At 40.8% G+C, this 13,068-nt stretch overlaps 1 protein-coding gene across 4 annotated transcripts in view; it reads left to right on the forward strand.

Annotated features, from left to right (window-relative positions):
- Aplp2 (amyloid beta precursor like protein 2) overlaps nt 1-13,068 on the forward strand; it is a 71,299-nt gene that overhangs the window by 21,592 nt on the left and 36,639 nt on the right. For all 4 annotated transcript variants that reach the window (XM_048343614.1, XM_048343615.1, XM_048343612.1 and 1 more), the window contains exon 2: nt 12,386-12,559. In XM_048343614.1, the coding sequence (XP_048199571.1) occupies nt 12,386-12,559 (174 nt within the window). The remainder of the gene's footprint in view (nt 1-12,385; nt 12,560-13,068) is intronic.

Raw genomic sequence — 13,068 nt, forward strand, 5'->3', positions numbered from 1 at the left:
GGAAGAATTATTGTCTGAAAGCAAATCTGGTGCAGGCTGATAATGCAGTGTATTTACTTTTAAATTTAAAATAGGACATAAATTATAGGAAAGATGTCTTTTCAGTTGCTTTGAACCTGAAAAAGGTGGATTACTATCATTGTTTTTCTTATTTTTACAATTTTAATGGGCAATGGAAGTTAAAGTGATTTGCTACATTAAGTTTTGTATCTGAATATTGTGAGCAAAACTGTCTTCTGTCGGGGTGTTGCTTTGGCCTGGTGGCTAGCCTCTTATGTAAGGAAAAGAGGAACTGCTTTGGGATAAGGAAGGGTTTTGAAACATAAGCTTTTGTCTTAATCTGGTTTCTTCTCCAGATGGAGTTGACACACCTCAGATTGTTCTAGAACTGGCAGTTGGGAGTGGGTCTATTTTGAAATTACTTGTGTACTGTGAATCTTATTTAAAAATCATCTTATGTAAATCAGTTTTACCCTGATAAACTATCCAATCTCGAGCAAATTATGAACTTGAGCCCAGTCTGAGCAAAGGGGCAAGAGCTACTTTAAGGATGGAGGGGCAGCCTGCCTGCTCTCTGTGCTTGTGATACAGATTTTCAGCTGACGGTGCCACACCCTTCTGCAGAAGTAAATTCTGCCTTGATGCAACAGTTCTTTATTTTTGTGTCTATATTGTTGTGACTCCCATGGTTCTTGGAGAGCCTATTTATTACAGTATGCTTAGCAGAATGACTTTATAAACTGCCATTTGTGTTTGAAAGTGTAAAGTCCCTCTTTCTCTTGCCTGTAAAACTTATATTGGCAAATTGTTGACTTTCTGTTCCATTTACAGACACAGCTACAGGTTATTCATCTTAAGAATTTCTTGCTTTCTGCATTACAAACGCTTATAAAGAGCTCAGTGTGTGGCTCCCAAAGTTTGATTTTCAGACAATAGTAGAACTATGAAGGTAAAAGAAAAACAGTCATAGAAGTCAGAACAGTCATACCCTTCATCAGTGTGCACCTGCACACTACACCAGACTTTTTGTTTTTTGCCAGTCCTGGGGCTTGAACTCAGGCCCTGAGCACTGTCCCTGGCTTCTTTTTGCTCAAGGCTAGTACCCTACCACTTGAGCCACAGCACCACTTCCGGCTTTTTTCTATGTATATGTGGTGCTGAGGAATTGAACCCAGGGCTTCATATATATGAGGCGAGCATTTTACCACTAGGCCACATTTACAGCCCTACACCAGACTTTTGTCTGTCTGTTTTCACTACCTTGGAGATCAAACTCAGGGCCTCATATGTGCAAGGCAAGTGCTCTACTATTGAGTTACATCACCAATCCCAGCCTTATATTTCTTATTTTTCAGGATGCCACCCAAAACTTGTAGACCATATTAGTCCTTTTATTAGATTCTCTCTGCTTTAAAACATTAGTAAAAATTGAGTCTGGGAATGTGGTTTAGAGGTAGAGTGCTTGCCTGGCATGCACAAAGCCCTGGGATTCCTCAATACCACATAAACAGAAAAAGCTCAAGTGGTAGAGTGCTAGCCTTGAGCAAAAAGAAGCCAGGGACAGTGCTCAGGCTCTGAGTCCAAGCCCCAGGACTGGCAAAAAACAAAACAAAACAAAAACATTAGTAAAAATCATCTGAATTTAAGCCCACGAAGAAATAAAACAAAAAGAAACAAAAATCATTCAGAATATGAAACTGTGTTTCACGGATTAGTTTTCTTACCTTTTCTGAGCTATATTAAAGGAAAAGAGATCCAGTGGAGTAAGTTTCAAATCTTAGAGACTCATTTTTTTGGGGGGGGAGGGGGCTAGTCCTGGGGTTTGAACTCAGGGCCCAGGCACTGTCCCTGAGCTCTTCAGCTTAAGGCTAGCTCTTTCTACTACTTGAGCCACAGCACCACCTCTGGTTTTCTGATGGTTAATTGGAGATAAGAATCTCACAGACTTTTCCTCCCCCAGCTGGCTTTGAACTGCAATCCTCAGATCTCAGCCCTCCTGAGTAGCTAGGATCACAGATGTGAGCCACCGGTGTCCAGCAGTTTTTAACTTCTTGAAGTCAGTTATGTAGTGTTTCAGCCAAGCCTAACATGTTAGTAAAATTCCTAAATTAAGTATTTATTACTTTTAGTAAAATAGTCTGCCTAAAGAACAGAGTATTTTGCAAGCTGCCAGTGGCTCACAACTGTAGTCATAATTCCTTGGGAAGCTGAGACATGAGGATTGTGGTTCAAAGCCAGCCCAGCCAGGAAAGGTGGTGAGACTCATCTCCAAAAATCTGGAAGTAGAGCTCTGGCTTAAGTGGTAGAAAACTGGCTTTGAGCTAAAAAGCTCAGGACCCAAGTTTAAGCCCCAAAACTGGTACATTGAGAGAGAGAGAGAGAGAGAGAGAACTTTGATGTGAGTACATGAAATACTCAAAATGTGCTTAAAATGACTTAAATTAACTTTCTTAATGCATATAAACAAATGATCATAGAGTATCATATTGGCCAGAAGGGTACTTATACTTTCATTAGAGAGTGCTGTCAACTTTGTGCGTGGATATCAGTTTGTGCATGGATATGTTGTAGAAACTTTCCATCATTGGTTCTAATTCTGTAATCTGTGAATCAATAAGAATGATTTGAGATGAGTGAATTTCATTATGGATTTTTTATTAGTAGAACTTTCTAGGTATTACTTAGGAAGTCCTTTGACTCTTTTAAGGTTTAGGCAAATTCAGCATTGTGCCTTTTTGATATCCTGCACATGCTAATTATACAAACTTAATAAATAACTGCCCAAGTAATATTGGGCAGTGAGTTTAAAGATTAACACAAGTTAACACCATTGCAAATCATTTTATATGAATACTTTATCCTCCTGGCATGCCAAAGTATGATGAAAGACTGCTTTGCTGTGGAGTCATAGTGAAATATAACTTAGTGAGGAAGCTCTGTTTCTTGTAATAAGCTAAAATTGGGCATGTAATATTGCACAAAAGTAAAAACTATGGTAGAGCAATTAAATAACTTCCATGAGGTTGTTCCATAGCTAGTGAACAGATGGGATATCAACCAGGAAAACAGTTACAGGAATAATGTATATAGTGATCTTTTGATCATAGAAGTGTGTGAGTAGTTACCAATTGCAGATTCATCTTGACCTCACTTCAAAGTCAGCTGGAAGGCGAACCAGGGCCAGGACACCTGCAAACTGGTGATTTTCTTTTAAATAGCAGAACTACATTTAAATTGTTCATGTAAACATGTGGTGACTGAATTCCCACCAAATGAAATATGGAGCAGTAATGCCACCTGCTGTATCTTTGTCCAGATTTAATAGGTAAAGGAGGAATGCATAGTCGTTTAAAGCCATTTCATGCCACCCTGCATTTGGAAAGATGGTCAGTCTTCCCTTGAGTACCCCCAATTTAAGCACAGTTCTGTGTAATTTCAGTCAGAGAGAATTAAATCTTAGGGAGCCAGGCATTGCACTTAGTGCTTCTGTGCATTGTTTTAATTTAATCTCTACAACAGGCTTGAGAGGAGTATGTTAGTAGCCCTTGTACACGTGGGTGTAAATTTAAAGCACCAGCATTGAGATAGGAGCTCCTTCAATGTGACAAGCAGTGTTTGATTTTTTTTTTTTTTTTTTGGCCAGTCCTGGGCCTTGGACTCAGGGCCTGAGCACTGTCCCTGGCTTCTTCCCGCTCAAGGCTAGCACTCCGCCACTTGAGCCACAGCGCCGCTTCTGGCCGTTTTCTGTATATGTGGTGCTGGGGAATCGAACCTAGGGCCTCGTGTATCCGAGGCAGGCACTCTTGCCACTAGGCTATATCCCCAGCCCAACAAGCAGTGTTTGAAACTGTCATTTTAATAGAGGATTGAAGTCATATGACGCTTTGTGCTTGAAAGCCATGTCCTTAGCCACCAACTAATTCATCTGAGGCCCAGAGCACAATGAGAATACTGAAGGCCTAGAGCTTCCTTACCACCTGGAAATCAGTGTCCTAGACTTCCTGTTTTATAATGGCATTTAGGGAGAAACTTAGGAACCAGTGAAGAACTATTTGTGAGAATTTTAATAAGCACTTCCTTTATAAAAGACTCTCTGCTCTCATCTTACACATAGTGAACGATAGATCTCTATTAATACCATAGTGCTGGGATTATCACCAGTGTAATCCAGATGAATAAATTACCATGTTCCTATAAAAGCCTTGGAGACAAGCTAAGCCATTTTCAATTTGGGAAATGATATCTCATTTATACTTTAATATTTAATGCTCTAATGAAAGCAGGGGTTATTTGTATACATTATGGCCTCTGAAAATAATGCCTAACAGCTGGTGTATGCCAGTATAAGAATAATGGCCTTTAACACTTGGGAATTTTCCCCTACAACTAATTTACCAGTTTCTAATTGGAATTAAGTTCAACTATAAAAGCCAGGAATTTTTGTTCAGTATGTCATTTTTAAAGAACAGATATCTTCATATTGACCCTCAAACTTTTCACAAGAATGTTGCTATGTTTTCAAGTAGTAGGTTGAATCATGGCATTTTTTAAAGTGTTCAAAGCTTTGGTTCACTGATGGCGAACAAGGTTCCAACCTGTAGTCTTTGACAGCAAGCAAAGTGGAATTTCAGTATGTTAGCTCTGGGTCAGAACTATAATAGCCCTCTCATTGCAGGGAAATAAAATTTAATATATGTGCAGCTAGGGTTTTACTACATCCTAATATATCCGTATGTATTTGGAATAAGTAACAGGGTTTTCAAATGGGCCTTTTCTGATTATTCTTTTTTTAAAATTTATTTATTAAACAAAAATTTTTTGACAAGGTGTTGTGCAAAAGGGGTACAGTTACATAGTAGGACAGTATGTACATTTCTTGTGCTCTCTTACACTGTGTTTTTCTTTCCCTTCTCTAGGTCAGGTAGACATATATACAATACACAATGTACCAAGAACATATACAGTAGCCACGTGGCCTACGCCAAAGAAAATTCGCCTAGGTCTTTAAATGTAATGTCTACAATAGACAGTATGTCGACAATAGTCTTATTTGAATGTACATACATAGCTTTTGAGCTATTGTGATCCACTGAGAGGTCAATTTTTGACCTTTATATGTTGAGGAGTTGTTTGGTTTTAGTTGCATAATGTAGGGTCGCTGACCCAAATCTGTGGGAAATACCATTTGACAAGAGGTTTTTGGTTTCACAGACCTGGTCTCTACTGTCTCTCCGTCACCCCATCTTAACAGTCATATATCAGGGAGATCTGATTATTCTTTTTAAAAATTGTTATTGTAAAGGTGATGTGCCGGGCTCTGTGCGCCTCCCCTGGCTCGGGGACTTAAGGCTCTGCTATGCTTCTAACAGCTCCCTTTCTCACCCTCGGCCCTGGTCACCCGACCCGCAGGTAAGGCCAGGGTGGAGTGGGGGGGGGGGGCTCAGGAAAGACCTCAGGTGCAGGCCGTCTTACAAGATAACTTTACCTCCCTCCTTACCCGTGAAGAAAGCCAGGCGTACATGGACCTCGGAGATGCTTCGTGAGCAATCTGATTTATTAGGGCGGGAGTAAAGGCTAATGGTAGGAAGGGAGGAGAGAGGGCTGATCAGCCAGGACGCTGATAGGCTGGCGAGCTTGCCATAGGACCCGCCCATGAGCTAACATCACTCGGAAAGCGCCAGGCCAGGGGGAGACTAGGGGCGCATGGGCTGGCTAGAAAGTTTGGGGGCTGTTCGCATAGCGGACCCAGAGAATTGTGGCCTGCTTCCGCATTCCCCAGGGCTGGGGGAAGGGCGGCGTCTCGGGCGGCTCTCCAATGCCCATCCCCCACAAGGCCAAGGGTTCCCCAACATCGATGTACAGAGGGGTTACAGTTATATAAGTCAGATAAGGAGTACAATTTTTTTTTTTGGTGGGGGTTGGGCACTGTCCCTGAACTCTTTGGCTCAGGGCTAGCACGCTACCACTGTGAGCCACAATATCACTTTCTGTTTTCTGGTGGTTAATGGAGATAAGAGTCCACAGACTTTCCTGCCCAGGGTGGCTTTGAATCACGATCTTCAGATCTCAGCCTCCCGAGTAACTAGGATGACAGGTGTGAGCCATCAGTGCCCAGCAAGAGTACATTTCCTTTTGAACCATTGTCACCCCTTCCTTTGCTCTCTCTTTCTCCTTCTCCTCTCCACCACAAGTTATATTGTTCATTTTCAACCGTGTCTAGTGTCACTGTTACATTTTTTCACCCTTTGTCCTTCCATTTTCTGTGCCCCTCCTTTATACTCCCCCCAAAAGAAAAACATGGACAAATGAGATAAAAGAAAAAAACATGGACAAATGAGATAAAAGAAAAAAACATGGACAAATGAGATAAAAGAAAAAAAAAGCTGTAAAATAAAAAAAACCTTCCCATTTCCTAGAATTCATTTTGATAAATATTATTTTATGTGGTCAGATGCATATAGATTTCTGATTATTCTTAACAAGTTGCCCAACATAAAAATGTACTCTTGTTCTCTCTCCCCTTCACCCTTTCTTTTTCTTTCTTCCTTTTTCCCTCCCCTCTCTTCTCCTCTGCCCTCCTCTCCCACCTCTTCCTTCCTCTCTTCCACTCAGCATGGTCTCTTGCTTCAGCCTCCAGGTTCTAACCTCCAGGGCAGCTGGGACTACAGGTGTATAACACCATGCCCAACTTGTCATCCTTTTTTGAGAGTCTCTTGAAGTTGAAACATGCCTTCCAGGATGAAATCCAGGCCAGTAAAAATTAAAAACAAAGACATTTCCTTTTTTTTTTTTTTTCCCCCTTCCCTTTTCTGTCCTGGGGGCTTGAACTTTAGGGCCTGGGCTTTGTTCCTGAGCTTTTTTTTTTTTTTTTGGCCAGTCGTGGACCTTGGACTCAGGGCCTGAGCACTGTCCCTGGCTTCTTTTTTTCTCAAGGCTAGCACTCTGTCACTTGAGCCACAGTGCCACTTCTGGCTGTTTTCTATATGTGTGGTGCTGGGGAATCGAACCCAGAGCTTCATGTATACCAGGCAAGCACTCTTGCCATTAGGCCATATTCCCAGCCCCCCTGAGCTTTTTTTTTTGCTGAAGACTAGTGCTCTACCACTTCTGGGGTGAGTTTTTGTTTGTTTGGGGCGTTTTTTTTTTGGGGGGGGGGTGGTTAATTGGAGATAAATGAGTCTCACAGCTTTGAGCTGACTTTACCATGAATCTCAAATCTCAGCCTCTTGAATAGCTAAGATTACAGATATGAGCCACCAGTGTGGCCCTGCAAAACACTTCCTATTTTGATGGTGCTGGAGCTTGAACCTGGGGTTTCCTACACGCCAGGCAAGCGCTCTACCACTGAACTATATCAGCCCCCCAAAACAAGTTTCTTTTGAACTAATTTTAGACTTTAAATAAAAGTTGCAAAAATACTGAGATCCTCTATACCTTCCAATACTGTTAACCTATAAAAGCAGTCATCAAAACCAGAAGATTCACTTTGGTACAATTTATACAAATAATTGCTTCAGTTTTTGTTTTACTGCTCCAGGATCTGGTCTAGCCTCCCTTACTTGTCATTCCTGTTTAGTTATTTCCAATCTGTAACCATTTTTCCCAATCAGTATCTTAATGCTGGTATCTTAGGTGTCTCAACTCTTTTTTGTTGTTGTTGTTGCTAGTCCTGGGGCTTGAACTCAGGGCCTGGGCACTATCCCAGAGCTTCTTTTGCTTAGGGCTAGCACTCTACCACTTGAGCCCCACAGCACCACTTCCAGTCTTTTCTGTTCATGTGGTACTGAGGAATCGAACCCAGAGATCATGCATGCTAGGCAAGCACTCTACCACTAAGCCACATTTCCAGCCTGACTCTTAAAGTAATCTCTCTCTCTTTCTCTCTCTCTCTCTCTCTCTCTCTCTCTCGCGCGCGCGCGTAGATAATAAATATCTTGAGCAATATAACCTTGAGTAGGCTGAGGACAAGATTTATTTCACCTTGTTCAGTTAAGTAAATCTTTCGTGAAGACTTGTAAGCACTGATTTAAGCCATTTTATAACTTATGAATCATGAAGTGTCATTCAGCACTTGAATAAACAGGAATGAAAATGACATAGAGGCCCTTCAAAAATTTTAATAGATTGTCATTTTGCTGACTTTTTTTCCTTAAAAAAAAAAGATGTTCAAGTAAATCATGTCTTTTGCTGTCGTAGCCACCAGGTGGTAGCTAGATGCTGTAGATGCCTGCTAGGAGTGGAAGCCTGTTGACTTTGCCTCCCCGTGCTGGGATGTGGTTGTAACACAGGACCTTTCCATCTGAGGAAATGTGATTTCCAGAAGTAGAACAAAACCCTTCCTTGGGGATGATGCTACTTCTAGCAGGCACTGATAAAAACCCAGGAGCCAGGTTTGGTTTTGTTTTAGTGAGGAAAGAGCTGACTGAACTTATACACTGGCTTTGGGATTCCAGGGGTTGGTCCTGAGCAGCTTTGTGAAGGTGGATTAAGGCATTGGTTGTCCCGGAGTTAAGAATCTTGAACTAGTGATTAAAGGACTTGATTTAGCATATGTTCAGATTTATTGTATTTATTGTTTCTTGCCATTTCAGAGTTTCAACCAAGTTATTAGATGCACTTTTTTTTTTTTAACCAAGTTGAATTTCTCTCCTTGGATAGCTAAACTCTTCCTGAGCCAAATTAATAAAATGGAATTTCTTATTAAGGATGAATTATTGAGTGAAGTGGATGCTAGGAAAGCAATTGATGCAGTTTGTTTTTAGAGCCTTGAAAGTGCTGCAGTGTGCATAGATCACAAGGCCTGGCTTAAGTGCCAGCACATGGGGCATTAATTTTCTTTCATAGAGGATTCCAGGTTCACAGGATATCAGAAGTGCTGACTGGGCGGTGAAATCCCATTTGTAACAAGTTAGATTAGGAAACAGGATTGATTTATATGTTGATGTAATGGATCAAGGCATGGTCTGTGCATAAGAAAATGGAGAGCACATTGAATAGGAACATTTTCAAAGTAAAGGAGTAAGAACATTATAGGAGACCTGACCCTATCATGTATTAGGTGAGCTTTGGGGCTTTGTTTGATTAGTTGATTCCAAGACAAGGTCCACAGAGGCTTTTTATATTTCAGATGATACCTTCTTGAAAGTCTGTCATGACCACAAGGATTAATCTTTCTGAACTCAGAAGTGAATCACTGTAGCCTATTAGCTGTCTGGATTGATTCCAGTTACTCTCCTTTTTCTTGGTGGTAACTGATGTGAGGATCTGTTGCTGCTTCACTCCTCTTCCTGTTGCTTTAACCTCTGGTATTTTAGATTCTCTTTAGGGAAGGTAAGGTTGACCATCTCAGCACAGAGATCAAATGCACTCACACTGATGTGGTGACCTTCGTGGTTGACCCATAAACTGAGCGTTTATACAGTTGGAACTCTTGTGGTCTTTTAGCCAACAGTGATAATGAGTAACACAAGAAACATTGGTGCTGATGAATGGCTGCTTGCCCTAGAGTTGACCTAGAATTGACCACTTGAAGGCTGGGGCTGTCCTGTTTTACTGGATTTTTTCTTTGTTTATTTCTGTCTAGGCTTTTGAGGTATGAAGCAGAGATCTGGGAAGCGTGCTAATTTCTGTACACATACATACACACACCACTGCTTCTGGGTTTTCTCTACCTATGGAAGTATAACTTGTTTTCCTCTGTATTAGAATCCAAATTTCTAGCTACATTCCCTAGATACTGGTTACAAGAGTTTCTTTCGTACACATCTTGTACTTTTTTAGTATGAAAAATAAGTACATTTGTCTTGTGCATATAATTTGTTATATTAATTATTATTTGTTGTTGTGTTAATTATTGTATATATTAATCATCATTAGAGTATAACTTGTGAATAAGTACATATGGATTCCTTTCGCCAGGTATCTTGGAGTAGTTGGGAATTTACATCAGTCTGGGACTTCATATTTCATTTACTTGAAGGCATAGGACCTTTCTCCTTTAATAAATGATTCTTTCTCACAGCAGGACTACAATCAGTTTTAGTTAATAAAGGTGCTAATTGTTTGTTGGATTTAATTGAGGTGTTTTCCAGCAGTGATAGATATTGACATTTTAATTTCAAATGAACTTTCTCCTAGCCATGTAACAAATGTTTGTGCGTCTCTTGTACTAATAGCTTATTTCACTAAGCACAATTCTGGTTGATTATTAAAAGTTATTGGTGCTTATTTCTTATTTTGTCTAATATATAAGTTAACTTTTATCATGTTATGAATGTATAGGAAAACTATGTATTGGGCTTAAGTATATCGGTGGCCTCACAGATGAAGGAGGACAACTAGAATGCCTGTGGGCTTCTGAAACAATGTTTGGTAGTCTTACCACTGTAGTTCTTAACTGCTTTGTATCACCTGAATTCTTTTCTATTGTTATTATAAAGGTGATATATAGAGCTGTTACAGTTACATAATTCTTTTTGGATAATGTCACTCCTTCCCTTGCTCTTACCTAAATTTCTCAAAACAAGAGGATATTGACCAAAGAATGACTTCATGGAATAGTTGATTATTTTTACTCAGCACAAGCTTAAAACATTATCTCCCCATCACCCTTCTTTTCCTTCCTCTTTCCCTCCTTCTTCCCTCCCTCCTTCCTCTCTGCTCCGGTATTAGAGCTTCCCTCTTTCTGAGCCATTTTCCTGTGTGCACCCTTGTATTCTTTCAGTCCATTCTTTTTTTTTTTTGTTAAGCATGAATGGGAACTTTTTATTGCTGAAAATCATTTTGGGAATTATTTACTAGGAGAACTGGTCTAGTCTGATGGCTCTTAACTGGATAAATTTTCTTCCATGAAACATTTTTTGCAATACCTGGATACAGTTTTAGTTGACACCATTGTGTAATGTTACTAGAATTTTAATTGGTAAAGGCCAAGTATGCTATTAAGCAATCTCCAATGCAGAGGAGAGAGCATCACACAATTATCTGGGTCGAAATGTCAAAAGTACTGAGGTTGAGAAACTCTCACCTAGCTTGTACTAACAGGTTCAGATCCATATATCTCTCCTGTCTGTCTAGAATCAGTTAAAAAAAAACCCACAAAACCATCTACGGGCTGGGAATGTGGCTTAGTGGCAGAATGCTCGCCTAGCATGCATGAAGCTCTGGGTTCGATTCCTTAGCATCACATATACAGAAAAAGCTGGAACTGGGCACTGTGGCTCGAGAGGTAGTAGAGTGCTAGCCCTGAGCAAAAAGAAGCCAGGGACAGTGCTCAGGCCCTGAGTCCAAGCCCCAGGACTGCCCCCCCCCCAAAAAAAAAATCCATCTACAATGTATCCATGCTCATGCACTGCTCATTGGTCAAGTCCATTCTTGTAGACCAGGAAAAATATCAGAAATGCATCTTGAAAATGGTATTGTGCTTAAATCTCTCAAAAACATCCAGTGATAGACTAAAATTCTTTCTTTTGATCTACATTGTGTCTCTCCATCTTTTTTCCATCTCATTATCTACATTCTGTGTCCATTGTAAGCCCAAGGCCCAACTCAAGCATCATTCTCTTCAAGAAACTTCCCCAATTATCTTTTACTCAAGCTTGGTTAGATTCCTTTTAATGTATTTTCTCAGCACTGTGTTCTTTTTCTCCTTAGAACTGGGAATGTTATCATGTACTTGGGTGTGGATTTTGATTTGGCATTGGACTGGAAGCCTGGGATTGTGGGCCACGATATTTTCCTTACTCTTGTGTCCTAGGCACTTCCTTAGCCCATTGCTTGGCAAAACAGTGACTTGATAAAATTTCATTGTTGGTGGTGTGTGAATGAATTAAGAATGATTGTTAGGGGGCTGGGGATATGGCCTAGTGGCAAGAGTGCTTGCCTCGTATACATGAGGCCCTGGGTTTGATTCCCCAGCACCACATATACAGAAAATGGCCAGAAGTGGCGCTGTGGCTCAAGTGGCACAGTGCTAGCCATGAGCAAGAAGAAGCCAGGGACAGTGCTCAGGCCCTGAGTCCAAGCCCTAGGACTGGCTAAAAAAATAACAAAACACAAAACAAAAACAAAAGAATGATTGTTAGTATGTGAAGTAAAGAGTAAACTTGTTTATATTAGGATAGACTGCTGTCTGAACGTGTAAGTATCTGAGATAGGGGAGAGGGGGTGTTAGCTTTCCTATTAACCTCTCATTTTGATCACTTGTATCCTAAAGGTTACTTTAAAATTCTGCCTGCCTCAGGGACAAGGATTCTTTTATGAAGAACTATTTTGTAAAAATAGTTAATAACAAAAATTGTCAAGTGATAAATTCTGTCACAAACTATTGAGTAAGTTATTCTGCCAGCTTTTTTGGACTAAACGTGGAATTTTTTTCCTTTGATAGGCTCTTGCAGCCAATGCTGGAACAGGATTTGCTGTTGCTGAGCCTCAGATTGCAATGTTTTGTGGGAAGTTAAATATGCATGTGAACATTCAGACTGGAAAATGGGAACCAGACCCAACAGGCACCAAGAGCTGCTTTGGAACAAAAGAAGAAGTTCTTCAGTACTGTCAGGAGGTAAGATTGTTGCCAGGAAGCTAAAACCATTTTTTTTTCCTGGACCAGAGTTGCATCTATATACTTTGGAAATATTCTGTCATTCTGTTCTCTTGACCAAGCCCAGGGAGCTAATGATGGTGCCTGGGCCTTTTGTTTCTCAAGGTATGGTATGATTGAGATCCTTCTCTCAGTTCCAGAAGGAATACTCCAGCAACTTGGAAGAAGTAACAGTGGAGTCCAAGCCTGGTTCTTTTGTTTTCCCACTTGTCTTAGAAAAGAGAAAAGCAAAATATGTCCTGTATATTCCTCCCTCCCTCCCTCCCTCCCTCCCTCCCTCCCTCCCTCCCTCCCTCCCTTCCTCCCTTCCCAGTCTTGGGGCTTGAATTCAGGGCCTGGGTGCTATCCTTGAGCTGCTTTTGCTCAAGGCTGGCACTCTATCACTTGAGCCACAGCTCCACTTCCAGCTTTTTTTGGTAGCTTACTGAAGATAAAGAGACTCACAGATTTTGCTACCTGGTCTGGCTTGG

Source organism: Perognathus longimembris, chromosome 3 (assembly GCF_023159225.1).
Source record: "Perognathus longimembris pacificus isolate PPM17 chromosome 3, ASM2315922v1, whole genome shotgun sequence".
Taxonomy (NCBI): domain Eukaryota; kingdom Metazoa; phylum Chordata; class Mammalia; order Rodentia; family Heteromyidae; genus Perognathus; species Perognathus longimembris.